Raw genomic sequence first — 21092 nt, 5'->3', positions numbered from 1 at the left:
CCGCGGTCCAGCGGTGGATTGTGATAGGCTGAAGTGAAGTGTGTGAAGTGAAGTATACATAATACATATCTCTGTAGTTGTAATATAAATAAATATATTTTTTAATCGATGATTTTAATTTACATTTAAAATATAAAATATAAATAAGTATCACTATAAAATGAAACCCAGTCCCTTAATTTCTACGCTAGTGTAACCTTAAGACAACGCGCTAAATACACTACGTCAGAGGTGGCGTGGAAACGTGTGTATATTATAAGAGCATCATATTACAACTCAATTATTTTTTGTTGAATCGAAATAAGAATATTAAGTCAATGTTGGATTTTATCTTAATCTTCGAATAATATAATTCACTTAAAGATAAAATCTTGTATTTTGTTCTAATGTTTAGGTACGCGAATTTAATGACAACTCATTATAATGACAACTTTTTCGGACTCAGACTTGTCCCTAATGTTATATAAGTGAATGGATAAGAGAACTTAAGTAATGTATCTGTAATAATTAATCAAACGCTGAGTTGCAGGAAACAAAATTAAAATTTAAGTAGAGATTAAACTAATTTAATCACAAGAATTTCATACAATTACATACAAAAAACTGAAAGGCGCTCCAATTCTTGCGATTAAATTAGTTTAATCTCTACTTAAATTTTAATTTTGTTTTGTGCAAATCGGCGTAAGTCTCCTAACAAGAGCTACAAAATCGCTCTTGCCCTTAAATTTGATTAAAAAAAAAAAAACTGTTTCGAAATTTTTGTTATTTAAAAACCTAATAAACCGCGATAAAATCCGAAAAAGTTGTTTAATTATAATAAAATCTTGAAAAAATATAAACAAAACTTCGCTTACAAAATACTTTATTTACTAAATAACATTATAATTAAAAGTTCTACTTAAATATATATAATATACATAACTGGTGTAGAGAGTGTACAGTCCGAAAAAAAAATCATTTGTTGAGAAATGACATTTCATCACATCTTTTTCAGATTCTGTACGATAAGTTTCTTGCTTTACGTCTTAGAGATCTGGAAAAAAAGAAACGTTGCTTAAGTACGGAGATTTGATTAATTTTAATTTACATTTTACATCATATAGGTATGTGGAGTATTGAGAATTGAAAAAAGAGCATGTAGCTCTTTACGAATTGTGCAGGATTGCAAGCAGAATATAGTTTTGTACTGTGGTTATCTCCTTGATCGCTATCTCTAGTTTTATCAAATGCTTTTAAATAATGGACTGCGTTATAAATTTTAAAAATTCAGTTCCACTACCACCATGGATTTTAAAAAGCCGACCGATGGCGGGATAACTATCCTAATGCTGGCTTTCAAATACACAGGCCGGGGATACGCCATTTTTGGCGCGAACTTATGGAGGTTTATGTCAAGCAGTGGACTGCGATAGGCTGATGTGATGTTGATGATGATGAGTGATTTCAAAATATACATGGTTTATTGGTTGGTTATTAATTCTGCTTGACAAGAATACATAATAAGGTTTTTATTAAAGTACGTTTTACCAAACGACGCCCGTTCATACGTTTCTTAAGGGTTTGATGGAAAACAGGATGGTAGGACTGTGGTCCACACTTTTGTTTGTTTGTCAGAAATGTCAAAATTTAGGGTTGCTGTTTGATCACGCATTATTTAATTTTTTTTTTTTTATTTTTTTTTTATTTTACACTTTAGAAAACTTACAGCTAGTAAAACACATACAACATGAAATTACGGCAGTGATAAGGCCAATTAAAAGTTTTCGCTTATATACAATAGTTTAGTACCTAATTAAAAGCTGTTATATATTATAACGTATGTGATTAAGTAAGTATATCATTTTGTAATCACGATATATATTGATTAGACAAAAACAAAAAAAACTATCACACAATTTTTTCTTTAATTTTAGAATACTAGTGTGGAAAATACCTAAGTCGATTCCTGGCTTACGGTGTTGAAAGAACGACTCACTCTCACAATATATGAGCTCCACCTGTATGTGCTTTTGACGTGGGGTATATCCAGTACGTTAAATTTACGAAAACATGCAAAAGGTACGCGAAACCCGAACTTGTTCAGCAATTCAGGGGTATCTAATGGTCCATTAAAGATTGATAACAAGAATGTCAGATCTGCAATCCTTCTTCGTTCAACCAATGGAAATGAAAGTTTCGGCATCGAGAAATATACGCAGGTAGGTAACAATTTGATCGCCATTGAATATGCCTTAGAAACCTCTTTTGAACCCTTTCTAAGCGGTCAATGTATGTTTTGTAAGTCGGATTCCAAACTTGAGATGCGTATTCAAGATGGCTCTGAACTGCTGTGCTGATGCCCATTAAAGCTATTTTTTATGCCAAAGGAGTCGGTATTATAGCATACCTTTTTTAAGCTTTCTTGCCAACGTCCTCTTCTTTCTCTTCGTCTCCTTTATTCCAAGGTTGAATGTCAGCTGACATGAACATAACGAAGATGATATTACTAACAAAAGAACAACCAGCCATCAATAATATTAAGATGCGCCACTGGTATCGGTTTTTCTGAAATAAAATTAAAAAGTTTCTTCAATGTACACATCTATAAATCTTTTGTTATGTTATACTATCTAACTGATAATGTGTTCCGTCCGTTTTATGCTTCACCAGGAGAGTTTATTTCCCCGTGAAAGATCAGAGCTTAATCCATCACCGTTGCTCCAATGCAGGTTGGGGGATATTCTCCCTACTATGAGTAACGATCGCTATCAGGTGTACATGATAACAACCGGGACTGATGGCTTAACGTGCTCTCCGAGGTACGGTTGGGAGACCAACAAGCTCTGCACAAACACCCAGAGCACGGCAAACATCTGTATAGCCAATACAAATGTTTGTCATGTGCGGGGATTGAACCTGCAATCAGCGCGCCAGCCACAAACCTAATGCTGTAACTGTTACGTCAACGCGGATTCTTTGCTACATATAAAACCAATTTTTTGTAGGAAAGGAGTAGGATCAGAAGTACAGCCTGTTTTACCTCCAGCTGATAAAGTCTCTGTAGGCCTATCCATATATATACAACCTATTTGTGAGTGAAACTTATCTCTTAATAAAGGTACAGAGCTCGAAACTCCAGATTAGTCAGTTAGTGGCATTAGAACACGTAAAATAACCATAAATTTAGCCCAAGGCTAAAAAGCTACGTACCATATCAGTTACAACAAAGGAAGTTATTATGGGTAAGACGATGCCAAAAATGTTGGTTAACATGTTTCCTATCGACATCAAGGATCCGCTATAATTTGGCGACAAGTCCATATAATTTCCCTGAAAGTAAATAGTATAATTTATCATACAAACTTAACAAAAAAGGAAATCCTGGATGGGTGTAACAAATATGTGTCGTAAACGTTATTCGAGCAACGTTGCAACAGCCAGAGCTGTGATCTTGGTACCAACAACTGAAACCAAGGAAATATTTTTGAAACTGGAAATGTCATTATATAAAATTTCACTAATGGCCAATACTTGGCCGATATTAATATAACCGGATATATATTGTTTTCTAATATTTACGCGAATCGGGAATGGTAATTCCCATTGGGAATCAAAAGTTAATAATAAACCGCGTTAAAATCCGAAAAAAAAGCTGTTTCATTAAATAACCGGATATAATATTTACCGGAAAATATACCCTCAATAAAGCTAAACGGGGCACATCTTGTTAGAGTACACCAATTTAAGTACCTAGATCACAATGTCACAGAAGACCTTAAGGACAATGTTGATATTGAGCGAGAACGCAGGGCGTTGTCGATCAGGGCGAACATGTTGGCCCCTTATATTTGCTCGTTACTCAACACCAGTTAAGATCACGCTTTTTAAAGCTTACTGCACTTCTTTTAAAACGAGCAGTCTATGGGTCAGCTATACTCAGAGGTCTTGCGTGGCCTTGCGTGTACAGTACAATAACGCCTTTAGGGCATTGTTGGGGCTGCCGCGGTGCTGCTCTAGTATGTTCGCGCACGCAGGGTCGACAGTTTCCTGGCTATTCTACGCAAAAAAGCTAGCTCACTTTTAAGGCGAGTGCGCGGCAGTCTTAAGGGTCGTCGCCGAAAGCGGGGACTATCCGCTACTCAGGCATTTGTGTGACATTACGAGGTCACGTTTAGTTAATAAGTACTAACATTAGTTATTAAGCTTTCATCTTTTATTTTTGCTAACAATTATGGACATTTATTGTTCGAGTAATAAACATTTTTATTTATTTTTTATTGATTAATAATTTCGAATTCATTCTTACCATCCAACCAAAGTGGTGAGCAGTATTCGCCGTCGAAAAGATGACAAAGCAGACAACGGCTAAAATGCTACTGTTTGTGAATGCCACTGTTATTAGACATATCGCTGGTATAACACACGCTGTAAGAGAAACGATTACATTTTGAAATAATTTAAATATTAAAAAGTAGTGGTAAATGGCTATAATGTCTCCCGAATTTTTTTTTGAAATTATTATGTCAGCGGGTAACCAGGATTTGGTAAATTGATCTGATTTGGCGGGATGCGATTTGACGTGAACTAGGGGAGGCGTAAGAAAAGTCTGGTTGTTACGTTATTTCAGTAAAGTCATAACATTAACTGTATAAGCTGTCCTCGTGTACTTGAACCATTAGGCAGTCAAGGATTCAAATTTCAATTGCAAATATTTGTATTCGCACGATATATGTAAGTACGTAATAATAGTGATAATGGTGATATTAATTTTGTTACTGTTATGAGTGTGTTTGTTTATTGTACATTTCAAATTACATACGGTAAATAACATTTGTTCAACTTAAAAAAAAAATGCAAAGGCGGTCTTATCACTAATAGTTATATATCATCAATAGAGAATATATTAATAAATCAATTTATTAAATATGAAAATTAATTATTTAAAGTACATATTATATACAGTACTCGTAAATAAATTAAACTTTAACTTTAACGTAAATAAATTACTGTGTGGCTACGGTACTAAAGAATATAGCCACCCCCTCTCTTCCCGTGGGTGTCGTAAGATGCGACTAAGGGATAACACAGTTCCACTACCACCTTGGAACTTAAAAAGTCGACCGGTGGCGGGATAACCATCCAACTGCTGGCTTTGAAATACACAGGCCGAAGACGGGCAGCAGCGTCTTTGGTGCGACAAAGCCAGTACTGCGCTCACCAACTCGCCTGCCCAGCGTGGTGACTATGGGCAACACACATGAGTTCACGCTATTTTTGGCGTAAACTTGTGGAGGCCTATGTCCAGCAGTGGACTGTATAGGCTGTAATGATGAAATAAATTAAATAAACTCAATATGTGTATGTCCTTGTTGGTCACCCTTCGTTCCTCGGAGACTCCGTGAAGCCGTCGGTCCCGGTTGTTACCAAAGACATCTGAACTCGATCGCTGCTTATGGTAGGGACAATGTCCACCAATCCACTGTGTAATAGCTTAGTGAGATATGGTCTAACTCTATTTATTTTACTGACACAACTTACCAATAGAATTAAACGTTATTCTCGCCATTCTCATGCTTATGATTTTTCTATTAGTTAAAAAATCGGACAGATTACCGAATGCTAACGCCGAGATACATGAACCCAACTGCGGTAGTGCTGCCAGAATACCACTCTGTAAAAAATTAAAGTTTAAAGGAACTGACAACATATTTTATGTATAATTGTAATAATATCACCTATCACTAAATAAATAAATAAAAATAAATAAATAACTAACTAAGCACTTATGTAGTTTATAGTACTATCCAACTGCTGGCTATGAAATACACGGACCGAAGATGGGCAGCAACGTTTTTGGTGCGACAAAGCTAGCCCTGCGGTCACCAACCCACCTGCCTAGCGTGGTGAGTATAGGGAAAACACATGAGTTCACGTCATTTTTGTCGCGAACTTGTGGAGGCCTATGTCTAGCAATGGACTGCGATAGGCTGATGTGTGTGTGTGTGTGTGTGTGTATGTGTGTGCATCTTATAGACATCTGCAACATCAGGAGCAACGCTAGCGCGTTACTGACATTTCCACAGATCCCTCTAACAGTCCACAGATCACTCTAATAGCTCTGTTCACCTTATTCACCACAGGAACACAACAATTCTGTTAGGTTAGGTTAGAGGTACTTCCCCAGTCGGGCTGCTCCAGATTTTGAGCAGGATATTTTTTGCTGTGCCCTACTCAGTTATTCTTATGGCTCACAGTATAGGTACTGCGATTAATATATTTTAAGCCAATCACACCCAAGTGTTGAAGCACGAGAAAAGTTAACACTTACAGCCATTATGTCGAAATTTAATACTCCAACCATGTACGATGGTACTTGCAAATAGAAAAACACAAATGCAATAGAATTTCCCACGTGTGCTATGACAGTCGCCCATAGAGGAATCGAAGTAAATATTTTTTTCCATGGAAGTTTGGGTTTCTGAAAAAAAATACAGAAATAATAAACAACGTTTCTTTTGTATTTTTTCATTCATTTGTTTGCTTAACATGCATTTATATACATATATTCATAAACAGTTTAAATTCTGAAAAAAGTATCATGTATAAAATGTCAACCACCTACAGGCTAACACCACATGTATACACGAATCACACTTGTCATTATGTACAGCTGTGGACTGCAATAGGCAGAACTGACTGACTGACTGAATGATTGACTCACTGACTAGCATTAGGGTAATGTAATATTAAAGTCGTTTTTTTATTCGTTTGAGTTTTAGCTTGTTGAGAAAGACAAAGAGAAGGAGTGCAGCCTTTCCCAAGTAGTAAGAAGTTTGATATCTTTCTCAAGATTGTGTATTTTTTTATAATATCACAAGTAAATAAGAGTACTAACCGTTACCACTTCTTTCACATGATCCCGTACTATATATTTCTTTTCCTTCTCTGACACAAATTTATGTTCACTCGGGGTAGCAGCTCCGAAGACGGTGATCAAGAAAAACGCAAATAAGCATACGATTCCGACAAACCAAAACATTCCCGGGTATCCCAATGCGCTGTCCGCCAGAATACCAGCTAAAGAGAACGCCAATATGCTTCCAATACCTGAACCTAAAAAAAAACACAAATAATCTAGTCAAAGAATGATTTTGGTAATTTTTATCTGTCATCTTTGACCGTTAATAGCCTTCCAGAACAGTGATACTTTCTAAAGCGATCATCTTCGATCGAGTTAATGTATTTAAAAAAAGATATTTTAATCGTAAAAAATTGCTTTTTTAAAGTATTTTGTAATACACTTCTTTTAATTTTTCTTTTTAGTACGTTATTGCTATTTTTTTTAATTTAAATAATTATTTTTTTATCTTTTAAATTTGCCGTGTGGTGTCGTCGGAGTAGAATAAGAGTAGCACTTCCCCCTTTCTTACCGTGGGGATCGTAAAAGGCGACCGAGGGATAAACCTGGCTCAAAATCATCAGGGTCCTGGAGAAGGAAAACTTCATTTGAAACCCGGAATGGCGTCTCCGTTTTTTTTTTTTTAATGTCACTAGGTCGGCAAACAAGCGTACGGCTCACCTGATGGTAAGCGATTACCGTAGCTTATAGACGCCTGCAACACCAGAAGCATCGCAAGCGCGTTGTCGACCCAATCCCCAATCCCCCAGGAGCTCTGGTCACCTTACTCACCAACGGGAACACAATACTGCTTGAAAACAGTATTATTTTGTTGTGATCTTCTGTAAGGTCGAGGTACTACCCCAGTCGGGCTGCTCCATATTTTGAGCAGGAAATTCCTGCTGTGCCCTACCTTCACGTATTCGTGGCATAGCTCTAAAATGCGAAAGACTCCTGCAGCCAAATTGGCTCCACACGTATCGACTCGTCGTTCCTGTGGGCCTAGCCAGTGAGGTCGAGAGGGTGGCGCAAAGCTTAGGAAACTCTGCGTTTTCCTGAAGAGTGTCCTAGGCGTCGCAGTGTCTGTCTGACACTGTTTAAATCGTCTGCAATAGACGGACTAAGGCCAATGATCTGATGATGATGATCTTTCAAATATATATTTGTTATTACCCGCATAAATGTAGCCGCTGAGAGAGTTACGTTCACTAATAGGGAACCAATTTGTGATTAAATAATAGACTCCTGGGTAAAGTCCAGCTAGAGCAGCGCCTTGTAAGAAACGAAGTACGGCAAATGATATCCAATCACCCTAAAATAAAGTAAATATGCAATGAAACAAACTAACTTCATTATTGAAATTAAATAATGGAATTGTTTGTCTTAAAGTGAGGATAAAAATATTATTATAATAATTATTTACCGCAAAAAAAGAAATAAGTAGAATGATAACATAAACGGTTCTTCAAATATACGCATAAAAAAAATTTATACGTACCCATGCTGCCACCCAAGGTGCCACAATCGATATGACTCCATTTAGACCCAGTGTTATTTGAAGCAGAAACTTTCCACCAAATCGGTGTCCCAAGATACCGATAGGAAACATCATGAGAGCAGATCCAAGGTAAGATAATGCAAGAATAATCTCGTGTATTGATTTTGGCCAGTCATAAATCTGAACAAAAAATGACATGATAAACAGTTATAACAATAAAAAAAATGTACAAGAATGTTTATATAGAAAAACAACAATAAAATTTCAAATAATATGACCCTTTACAAGAAGTGATAAAGTAAGTTCTATATGGCAAGAAACATTTCATTCCTACACCGAGATTAGTCGTATTATGTCACACCTTGTATGTATGTATTAGGTCATTACATATGAAATTGGCGTTTTGTGTGGTCGGAATGTAAAGCCGATTTTTTTTTAATTAATCAAAGTATGTAGCAATGCTATCTATGCACTTTTGCCATTAATACTTTTACTAAAAAAAACATTCGGACGTGAATCAATAAAATGTTTGAAGACTGTTTGGACTGCCCCGTCGGAGTTGACTTTTGCCCCTTGCAAGAAGTTATCCCAATTTCGAGAAAAAATGGTAATCAGTTGGAAAAAGGTCCGTGAAGCACGGGTGATGTCTTAGAGATTCCAATTGAAGCTTGAAATTTGGTAACCGTCTGTTGTACAGTGTGTGGTCTAGCGTTGTCCTGAAGCAGCAGTGGCCTAGAGCGATTGAGTAGCTTCGGTTTTTTTGAGTCAATTTTAGCTTGAGGCAGGATCTGGCTAGCTCGCATGGGTTCAGCCATTACAACGAGTGCTTACGATTATCATTTACGTGATTTATTTTGATTCAATTTTAAATCGTTAGAACAAAAAACGCACTATGTTTTCTTTTGCAAGACCGCAGCCATACACATCATTAACCCTTCGAACCGTTTCTGCAGTACTGGTGGCATGTGGAAACGGTGGAACTAGTTCTCGTAGATAATACGATATTTCAAGTTTTCCATTTTGTAAACTAAGTGACGCAAAGATGAAAAACAAAAGAGGAAAGAACAAATGAAATACGGTTTTTGAAACACAAATGCATGAGTAAATAAATAGCTGTATAAATTTGAATTTGGAATTCTTCACCGAAGAGGAAATATTTGAGATCAAAGTGGCCAGTACAACAAAACGCCAATTTCATATGTAAGGATTTAATACTTGTTTCTATTTAGGTCTCAATCTATCCTAGTGAGACACCTGATCAAGGAAAGTACATAAATACATTGCATTCAGTCGCCGGTATAACGCTTTAGCCTGTAATATTCCACTACTGGGCATAGGCCTCTTTCCCCATGTAGGAGGAGAATCAAAGCTTAATCAACCATGCTGCTCAAATGCGGGTTGGCGGATATATTTCCTACTATGAGTAACGATCGCTATCAGGTGTACATGATAACAACCGGGACCGACGGCTTAACGTGCTCTCCGAGGCACGGTAGGGAGACCCACAAGGACTGCACAAACATCCAGACCACGGCCAAACACCTGTATGGCCAATACAAATGTTTGTCATGTGCGGGGATCGAACCCGCAACTGCCCACGCAACAGGTACAATCCATGGCTGTGACCGTTGCGCCAACCCAGTCGCCGGTATAAAAAATCCAAAAGGATTCATCATATTTAATAGAAATGAGAAAGGTTGTTACATATATAGTTATTCTCTTATCTTCAACGGTTAAGAACCATAGCTAGAAGACTCAAAATGGACCTGTTAGATCTAGACTGAACTAACAGCTTACTGAATAGAATAGAAGAAAATTTGTAACTAGATTGAACTTACTTGATATATATCCAAATATCTATCGATTTCGTGCGTCGTGTCTAGTGTTTTGTCAGTAGTATTTTCAGCTACCGACATCGCAACGATTGTTACTCCCATATGGCCACCCGCAATAATACCGACGGTGAGACATATAAATATTAGAAATGCTTGAATATGACGATGTCCTAAGCCATATGAGTCTGTATCTTCATTTTTTGAATCTAAAACAACGTAAACAGTACAGTTATGAGAATTATTTGCGTTCTGAGATGTAGAACACTACTCACGTTGTCAACCGTCCTGGCGTTGCCTAATATAGCTATAAATAGACATCGCCGAAACATAGAAGCATTTGGGAGGAATTTTCAATTAGTCTGGTCTGAACTCTATATACATGTTTGTAATACATATATAAATACTAGCTGACCCCGCTAACGTTGTTTTGCCATATATGCTATTAACCGCCGTTAACCCTCAGCCCCTTATAACTTAGAGGTTTTAAAAATAGATGTTGGCCGATTCTCAGATCTACCCAGATGCACACAAAATTTCATAAAAATCGGTCCAGCTGTTACGGGGGAGTACGGTAACTAACATTGTGACACGAGAATTTTATATATAAGATAAAATAGAGTTGGGTTATTTTCGTGTTACGGTTTTCCTTGCCAAATAAAAAATTCGATCAAATAAGGAGGAGGAGAGGGAGGAGACTATGCTTTGCTCTCACAAAATAAAAAATACGGACCCTGCTGATATACGCTGCAAACGATAGTTTTAAAGGAGTGCGTGGAGGTATGCAGTCTTGGATTTTCCTGCACTGGTATTTTTAGTCCTGGTCAGCTTTTATTTTAATACAACTGACAAAATATCAAGATATATCATAAATTATGTTTTACTTTATAAAATAAATATAAGGACATACACATATACTTTAGTTTTGGTGTATTTATCTTTTGACCCTTTTACAAATGAGCAATTAGATAATTACAGCAGAAAATATAATAGATTAAATATGTTAAGGACACGCAGACTGCCACTTTAAAAACAAGAAGCTTAAACATATATCTGCTTAGATTTAATTAGGTCTATACCACCTTATCGCGAAATTTTCCTTATATCGTGATAATGTTTTATCTAAATTAGAATACAAAACAAGATAAAAGAGTTACAACAATAGCCTTAAACTAAAAAATAGCCGATAATTTATCAGCAATATTTTTTAGTTTAAGGCTATTACTTTTTAATCATTCATTATTACTCATATATGATTAATTATTACTCATACATACGAGTATATGATCAAAAAAAAAAAATTGAAAAGGTTGAAAGCGTCTATTAATGTTTGCTATTTTACAAAATCAAAAAACTTTGTACCCGAAAGTAAGTAAGTGTATCATTTGCCAAATAAGTACCAAAAAGTAACCATCTCATGCGAAAGTCGAGGGTAAAAAGTAATAGAGTTCTTACACCAAACTTGCACCCGATATTTTAAAATATATTTTTTAAGGTAAAAATTTTAAAATAACCCTAATCAAAACATTTTTACGTTTAGATCAAACTTGGGTAATTACAATTTCACTGCTTGAAATGAATGGGTTGAAACCTGTGGGGTTGAAACCTGTGGGTTGAATCAATGTTTTATTCTAAGGCTTTAAGTATTTGGATATAAGATACTTGACGATTTAATATAGGTTTAATAGACATATTTTCATCTCCACATAGCGTCACGTTATTATATAGCGTTAGTTACACTTGTTAGCACATTTATAATTCTGACAGTTATTAAAATATTGGATTTTGTGTCGGAATTAGGTACGCTTGTTGTTTAATCGTTTAATACCGGAATCTGTTTTGCAGGGTAGTTACACAAAAAATACTGTTATAATTTAAATTTATGCTTTTAATCCATATTAATATTATAAATTCGAAAGTAATCTGTCTGTCTGTCTATCTGTCACGTTTTCACGTTAAGCTATTGAACCGATTTAAATGAAATTTGGTACACAGATAGTCTAGAGTCTGAGAAAGGACATAGGTTACTTTTTAATGCGAAAAAAGGAGTGTAAATGGTTGAAAGGTTTTTTTTTTTTAAATTCTTTTATTGATTTTAGGGGCTTTTGTCCTACAAGGACACGCGAGTCCCATTGTAACTTTTACAAAATAATGGCAAGACGCACAGAAAAAAACTAAGACAAAAATACCTACTAAAATCTACTAACATAAATCAACAAGGGATAATTTATAAAAATCAAAAATCATTCTAGCAGATTCTGATAAGGGATCCGATAGAATACTTTGCACCGCCCCAACATCGAACGAACAAAGTTTTAAATTCTTAAACAATACTTGTCTCTGAGTCTGCAATTTGACACATTTCATCAACAAGTGATATAAATCTTCTTTAGTTCCACATGTATCACAATTAGGAGAGTCAATTTTTTTCATAAAGGGATAGAAAGTTGTATAAAAATATCGTCATTTTTAGAGCTAGAAGCTTGAAATTACCAGTTAGGCTGTTGATTAGATATAAATAAATATGACATTCAAAGTTTGTAAGAGTTTTACCCTCAAGGGTGGAAAATAACAATAGGGAATAGAAGATGAAAGTTTGCATGGAAATGTGTAAGGTTTATGTGAATGTTTAAAGCTATTCTGATGTCCCAAATAAACCAAAATATATATCCAAAAAATACTATCCAAAGGATTTCACGAGGATGAAGTCACGGGCACAGTTAGAAATTTTATAAGATTGTATTGTTCTTACTGTGATTATTATTTGTTGAAGTACGGGAGGAGCATAAAGGTGTAGACACCAGCTTACAAATAGTTATTACTAATTTTCTGATTGGTCAAAAAAGAACATATATATAACTAAGTTAAATAATTGTGTTTGCAGGCAAACGAAGAAAAATCGACTTCAATTATATCGACAAGTAATATAACGTAGGTAGACGAAAAAATAGTCAAGTAAATACGCATTATCAAAGATTACTCCAAAGGTTGTAATTAGATCGCGATTAAATTTAAATGCGACCACATGATAAACATCAGCTTTCGATTAAATTAAAAATCATCAAAATCGGTACACCCAGTAAAAAGTTATGTGGATTTTTGAGAGTTTCCCTCGATTTCTCTGGGATCCCATCATCAGATCCTGGTTTACTTATCATGATACCAAATTAAGGATATCTCCTTGCCTAGTTATCCCCGAACATACATAAATATATATATATATATATATATATATATATAAAATTACGGTCGAATTGAGTAACCTCCTCCTTTTTTGAAGTCGGTTAAATAATCATTTATTAAACCACTTCAGATTCGTTAACAAGGCAATCAGAACATGTCATAATAACTTGATCCATTTAAACGTACTTTTTCTTTTTACAATTGATCAAGTGTAACGAATTTTAAGACTTTTTTTAGAGAACAAATGATAATAAATTGTTTTGTTATTACTTGCTGTCACAATCTATCTAATCTAAGTATCTAATTTGTAAAATTAATCAAGCATTTTCTTTATCAGTCTGGGTAGTTATGTACTCTTATAATGCGTTCTTAATCCATTTTCAGGTCATATGATATTTATCTAATACTTATTTATGAAACAGTAACATAAAATAGAATTAGTAGTCGTGAAAAAAGGCAAAATAAAAAGTATAAAATTTTTTTCAGTTCAACCTAATTCTGTGACACGTATACTTGCGTGTTTTTTCTTTTCACTTCATTAACGGTAAATTTATATTGGATTGAATAATAGGTTATTACGATTTGATCAATCCAATCAAGAAGCGTCCGGATCCGGTCGGACTGAAAACGACACGGGATTGTAATTCCTAGTTTTAAGGAAATGTTTATTTTTATTTATTTATTTGATTGTTTATTTAGGTTTGCTAGAATTTATCATATATTATAATACAATTTTTATTTATTTTTATCTTATATAATAACATGTCTTAATGTACACAGTCCGATGTCCGATCAGTTATTTACATTTTTTTTATTATTATGTGTTTAAGATCGAAAAATATTTTACATATTTCATCAGTTTGTAATTCGTATTAGAATATAATTTCCAAAAACACAATTTTCCCAAAAAAGCAAGCTCGGTTATCAAGGTACTGATAACATAATCATCATCATCATGATCACAGCAGCCTTTCGCAGTCCACTACTGGACATAGGCCTCCACAAATTCACGCCAAAAACCCGAGTAGAAATTTTTTCGTCTTCCTTATAAGGACCGGACCAGGCATGCCTGATCAGGACTAGATAAGACATGTAACGCAGATGATTTGTCTGGACCTGATCAGGATGAGATGAGATTTCCTGATCGGATCCTGATCTGGACCCGATCAGGAAATCTCATCTCATCCTGATCAGCCGGTTCGGTCCGGTCCTTTTAAAAAACACGAATGTATATTCTTGAAAAAATTGTTTAAAAAAAAAAAGAGAATTGATATTATGTTACTTAACATAATTATTATGATATTTATTTCCGTTATTATTTATTTATGTTTTTACTTTAAGTATTAATTATTTTTATTTATTTTTATTTCATTAATTATTTATTATTATTAATTAAATTTTATTTATTAACTTGTAATAACTAACTACTAATTAACTATTTCCTATTACTCACGACTGCTCCATTGTGTAGAAATGGACTCCCTGCTAGACTGTCCTGATAACTGTATATATACTAAGTGCGTTTAAAAACATTAATAGCGCGATTCAGGCTTAGTTCGCGTAATTTCTTTTAGGCTATCCTGGTCTGGACCGGACCGGGTCCTGATCCAGTATGCCTTACCATACTTGATTATATTTTACATCAGGCTACCTGATCTGGACAGGAACGGGTCCTGACCCAGTATGCCTTACCATACTTGATTATATTTTACTATAGGTTGTCCTTATCTGGACCGGACCGGGTCCTAATCCAGTATGCCTTACCATACTTGATTATATTTTACATCAGGCTATCCTTGTCTGGACCAGACCTGGTCCTGATAGAGCTTGCCGGATCTGGCATGCCTCATTCTATCCTGATCTGGTCCAGATACATGATCTGGTTGAGGCTGACCTTTTTTCTAGTCGGGAATGGCATGAACTCATGTGTTTACATGTGGTAACATAATAAGAAAACCTAATCAAACATCATCAAATGCTTAGAAGAAAATAAAAAAAAATCTGAGTCATATCAATCGAAAATATACTGAACATATTGCTAGACAAAGTTATATGCAGTTACTATTTTCCTGCATCATACTCATACAATTCTAAATTATAAATGCTAAAATAAAAAAAAAAACCTAATATGCTCTTTTTTAACTGATAAAAAGCACACTTTTTTTTAGATAGGGTTACCTATATATAGTTCGAAGTTAGTCCCATATAAATTTGGAAAAAAAATTCTACCCAAACGGTAAGAAATTGGGATGACTTATTCTTCAGAGATTTTAATGCTGAGTTGTGTATTTTTTCTCATTATTAAATTTTTCAAAATACTTTTATGATTTAATCACAGTTAATAGCTTAAATAAAATATATAGATATATAAATATAATATAGCTTTTTTTAAAAGTAATCAACAACTAAGCATGTAGTAATTAGTAGATTATAGCCACAATAAATTATAAAATAAAATATTAATAACAAAGAAAAAAAACTTCCGAAAAAACTGAAAAGCAAGAACTAAGTCTCTAGACTAATAAAAGTATACCTAAGTAAGTTTTAGTCAGCGCAAACAAACAAATTAATTAATTGCGTTGCGTGGCGGCCATGAAAAGCCGAGCGTGACTCACACACATGAAGGCACGTGTTGTAATCGAAATTGCAGCGATAAACATTTAATATTCGAGAAATGCGCTCTACGCACGACCACTTGCAGAGATGTGTGCATCACGTGTGTGCCCGTTTGGGTTGCTGATTCGCTGGCATTAGTTTAAGAACTTAGTGAGGTTAAAAAAAGGTTTTTTTTTAAAGTTATTTTGTTAAAAAGTTTAAATTTACTGATATATTATAAAAAGGATTAATGTTTAGAATTTAAAATAGAAAATTATTAATACGATCACTTATTTATAATAAAAGGTGGTACGAACCCTTTTCAAATCGCGTTTGTCCAATTTTTTGATGTTTCACTTAACCCACTCATATTTATAGACACACATGTTAAGCACTAACATTCATATTAGCAACACACAAAAAATGTTGACGAAACTAATTTCACTATTAAAGAGTTCACCGCATCTTCTTAATTAATGTCAAAATCATAATCACATTCAATGTTTCTAGCATCAGTAACAAGTGCTACATAATCCGCCGACCCCCAGTAGAGCTGCGTAGTGGATTAAGCTCTGATTCTTCTACTATATGGAAAAAGAGGCCAATGTCCAGCAATAGGGTGTTACAAGTTGAATCAGTCAGTGTAAAGAACAGCGACCGTGTTGTAAGCAATATCCTAAGTTAAAGCATTGTGAATTTAGTTGATATAGTTTGCCCTTAATTTAAGGTAACGCTTGGACTAATGCTGTATATGTATCTTATGCTTTGTTAGTGTTTTTTAAATCAACAAATTAAAGTTCTTATTCAAAATCCTAAAGATTTGTACAAACATTGTCGTCAGCAGACTTGAAAATTTTACGCTGAGTCTTTGCACACGTCGAGACTGATTCTTGAATTAAGTGATAAATTGAGGTGAGTCTTGATTTCAATATAGAATTCAACTCACTCAAGTGAAAAACTACTCTAACGGCGATCCTTGAGTTGGGTGCCGATTAAGATAATCAATATTTAAAATAAACAAAAGATAAATAGCGTTAATTCAAAATCTAATAGTCATTTATCGACTTTAATGTTAGTTTTGTTGTATATTTATATATACAATATCAATCACATACTATAAAACTAAGTCGCTTTCTCTGTCCCTATGTCCCTATGTATGGCTTAAATCGTTAAAACTACGCAACGGATTTTGATGCGGTTTTTTTAATAGATAGAATGATTGAAGAGGAAGGTTTATATGTATAATAACATCCATTAAATAGTGGAGAAATACTGTTATTTTTGACGTTTCTAATGTGATGTCGTAAATAATTACATTTTTTCCGCTTACATTGCAAACGCAGCCTGAACCCTACGAGATTTACTAAAATAATGTACTAAGTATTGTACACATTGAAAGGGTCTACAGAAAACTCCGCTATGGTATATGTCTATCTCTTATGGATATCCCACAATAACATTTTTTTATCATTTACTTTTTACGACAAATAATAGCTGATTTTCAAAGCGATTTTAACCAATACAGCATTAATCCTTATCTAATTAAATACCTTAAATACATTGTTGATTTAATATTGATCTATATGGCTCTTTAAAGTATATTATTTAAATGAAGATTTTCGAAGATATTACACAGTTTGTGTTTGCACAGGTGGTGTTTGCACACCTGTTTACCAACGTAGTCGTATGAAAAAATAAATAAAGAAATGATGTTCTCCACACACAAACTCTAACTTACATGCAATATAAGCATCAATCGAAAAGAAACGTTCGTACAGAATTTTTTACAAATTTAATCTATAATTAAAAAAAAAATAAGTTATTAATAATTTAATAAATCAAAACATAAATCTTGTTAACTATTACTTTTCAAATTCAGTTTTACGAATATAAAAAATTAGTTTTTTACAATTTTTTTTAAATAACCCAAAAAATTTTTTATCCTGAATTTGAGAATTAATGATTAAGATTTATTAATATACAATAAATTGTTTAAACTCACTTGATTCCTCTTCAGATTTGAATCCTATTTTAGTCAATATTTGTTTCGTAGAATTCACCATATTTTTTTTTTTAATTTATATCGCAAAATATCCAAAATAGGTCCTTCTTGGACATATGCGTCCACTAAAATGACACTCTTACGCTATATATGAGGATATATGTAGATTTGATTTCTTTGAAAATATATATAGGCTGTTCTTCACACGATACGGCACAGTAAAATTCTAGATAAGCATAAACGTTTTGCTAACTATCCACAATTTTTAAGAATATTATCATTGCAATCAACAACATTAACCCATTTTTGTCATCTATATATTATTACGTGAAGCAAAAAATTTGTACCCCTTTTTAAAAAAATTGCGCGGACGGAGGAGTATGAAATTTCGTACACTTATAGTTTATATAGAGAAGGACTGAAGAATACTAATATATATATTTTACTAATGCATAAAAATATATTAAATCAATAAAAAAAACATCACACACACTACCATGTATTTGAAACACACGCATATTATACTTTTTTGTTGACCGTCAGTCTGTAGTCAAATTGATTTTTTTTTTTAAAAAGGTTCTTTATTTACATAATTTTTTGGGTTTCTTTAATTTAAATTTTTAATTATGTTTGTATTCCGACCACGGGGTGACCACTAGTTTTGTATAAAATTATATGACCGTTTTCACAAACTTTCTGATACAATCAAAAAATCGTAATAATAATTCTGTGTTAAATCAAAACAAGTATGAAGATATATTTAATACTAGCTGACCCCACAAACTTTGTTCTGTCATATATATTACTAACAACCTTAACCCCCCCACCCCTTAACTTAGGGTTATGAAAAATAGATGTTGGCCGATTCTCTGACCTACCCGAGTATTGTAACTAACATTGTGACACGAGAATTTTATATATAAGATAAAATAATATGTTGATTAAACAATAAAATTATTCAGTAAGACTCGGTGAAATTAATGTTGTGTTCTACTTAATGAAAGATAAAAATAATCAATTCGATAATACACATTTAACTATGTCTTGCAATAATGATTGTCTATTCTCAAGGAAAACAAACAAAAAGCCGGCCAAGTGCGAGTCGGACTCGCGCACGACGGGTTCCGTACCATTGACTGGGTAAACAACAGTAGGTATACAAAAATAAAACTAAATATTTTGTGAATATTTCAAGCGTTTAAGTAGTGCTGATTTTCATATCGGGCAAAAAGCGGCTAAAAATCACTTTTGTTGAATGAGAGAAGTATATATATTTTTTATTTTAATTTTATTATTTATTATTGAAGTAAACGTACAATTAAGTATTTTGTGAATGTTTCAAAAAAGAAAGTGATGAGCAAAAAAGGGCCAAAAAAAATCGCGTTTGTTATATGGGAGCCCTCCATAAATATTTATTTTATTGTCTTTTTAGTATTTGTTATTATAGCGGCAACAGAAATACATAATTTGTGAAAATTTCAACTGTCTAGCTATCGCGGTTCTTGAGATACAGCCGGACGGGCAGAAAACGTTAACGATAACCATAAAATCTCACGAGAAAAACACTACAGAAAAATAAATAAATTTATGAAATAAATAATCATTGAGGAGAAACAAGGTAACAACTGTGACTCAACTGAGGTAGAGACCTCAGTTGAGTCGCAGCAGGAAATTTCCTGCTCAAAAATGGAGGAAACTGACTGGAGACCTCGACCTTACAGAAAATCGCAGCTAAATAATACTGTTTACAAGCAGTGTTGTGTTCCTGTTGGTGAGTAAAGTGACCAGAGCTCCTGTGGGGAATTGGGGAAAGGATCGGCAAAGCGCTTGCGATGCTTCTAGTGTTGCAGACGTCTATAAGCTACGGTAATTGCTTACTATCAGGTGAGCCGTACGATTGTTTGCCATCCTAGTTGTATCAAAAAAATGAAAAAAAAGTTGGAGTACAGCAGCAAATATCATGCTCAAAATACATATTAAGAGTACAGAGTAAGAAGCTGTTCCGATGTGAAGTAGTGCCTGACTTTATTGAGGATACCAAGTTATTTACCAGCAGTTTTCGCCTTGGATTCGATGCATTGTCCGATGTTCAGATTAGACGAGGCATTTATGCCTAGAATACCAATACTATCGGTGATCGGTACAGATACTTGTACAGATACTGTTTAGCGGTAAAAAGCCACATGCGTTTTGAAATAAAGAAAAATATATTTATTTAGGATATCACAAACATTGCAGACTTGTCAATTACTAAAATATTATATATATAAATTTTGGAAGCATTAAATTTGACTAGGTTGGCGTCACCCCGATCGGATACCTCTTTCAAAGCCAAATTTAGCTCGACGACTTACAAGTTATAATGAAGTCCTAAAGGGCGTAATAATCGATATCGCTATTTTTTTTTCAGTAAAAATATAATTACTTCATCATCGCTTCAGCCTGTCGCAGTCTACTGCTGGACATAGGCCTCCCCAAGTTCTTCCACCAGACATTGTGTCGTGAATTCATGTATGTTGCCCATAATCATCACGCTGGGCAAGTTTGTTAGTGAAGTGATCACAGGGTTGACTTTGTTACACCAAAGACGCTACTGCCCGTCTTCGGCCTGTGTATTTCAAAGTCAGCAGTTGGACGGTTCATCGGTCGGCTAAGTTCCAAGGTGGTAGTGGAACTGTGTTATCTCTTAGTCGCCTTACGACACCCATGAGAAGAGTGGGGGAATTTTTACGATTATAGTATTTATTTTCATATTTATCAGGATGAAAATATACCAACAGCAACCGTTCGTCCGGCTGCCATTTTGACATAGTCTGTCACTAGCCACAAACGACCGTGCTAGTCACACGCATTTAAGTACGCTAAGTGTTCTCTTGCATTTGTTATACCTCGAGTTGTTTTATTCCTTGGTACAACTTTTGAGAGTTCTTAGATTGGTTAGAGTACATCAATCGTGAAAATGATGAAAGGACGTGTGTTTAAAGGACAATCGTGATAATTAGTGCTACAACTTCATGATTACTTTGAACAAGACAATCAAAACTGTGGTCTGCTTATACCTATCTCGCAACTGTAAAACGTGTTGCAGCCACGTTGGCTATCAGC

The 21092-nt window shown here is 34.3% G+C and overlaps 1 protein-coding gene and 1 long non-coding RNA gene across 2 annotated transcripts; both read right to left on the bottom strand.

Annotated features, from left to right (window-relative positions):
• Positions 1–849: 849 nt before the first annotated feature.
• On the bottom strand, positions 850–4368 carry LOC123656417. Its single transcript, XR_006743534.1, has 4 exons — positions 4286–4368; positions 3190–3309; positions 2387–2544; positions 850–1033 (listed from the first exon to the last, which is right to left on the bottom strand). It is a non-coding gene; the product is annotated as an uncharacterized LOC123656417 (long non-coding RNA).
• A 1132-nt stretch (positions 4369–5500) lies between these two features.
• LOC123656204 (putative inorganic phosphate cotransporter) lies at positions 5501–20789 on the bottom strand. Its single transcript, XM_045591908.1, has 8 exons — positions 20762–20789; positions 20038–20148; positions 10214–10416; positions 8376–8555; positions 8051–8189; positions 6875–7092; positions 6308–6457; positions 5501–5650 (listed from the first exon to the last, which is right to left on the bottom strand). The coding sequence occupies exons 1-8, from the start codon at positions 20787–20789 to the stop codon at positions 5501–5503; spliced, it is 1179 nt and encodes a 392-aa protein (XP_045447864.1).
• Positions 20790–21092: the final 303 nt, after the last annotated feature.

Source organism: Melitaea cinxia, chromosome 9, assembly GCF_905220565.1.
Source record: "Melitaea cinxia chromosome 9, ilMelCinx1.1, whole genome shotgun sequence".
In the NCBI taxonomy this organism is placed as follows: Eukaryota; Metazoa; Arthropoda; class Insecta; order Lepidoptera; family Nymphalidae; genus Melitaea; species Melitaea cinxia.
This window is presented reverse-complemented; position numbering and strand designations above follow the sequence as displayed.

What these genes read in the sequence shown, in the direction of transcription:
- LOC123656204 (XM_045591908.1), bottom strand. Translation starts at nt 20,789, where the DNA reads ATGGCAGCCGGACGAACGGTTGCTGTTG. An exon ending in CACCTTGGGTGGCAGCATGG is followed by an intron (nt 8,190 to 8,375) that starts GTACGTATAAAT and finishes ACTTTATTTTAG; the next exon opens with GGTGATTGGATATCATTTGC. An exon ending in ATGTGAAAGAAGTGGTAACG is followed by an intron (nt 6,458 to 6,874) that starts GTTAGTACTCTT and finishes ATTTTTTTTCAG; the next exon opens with AAACCCAAACTTCCATGGAA.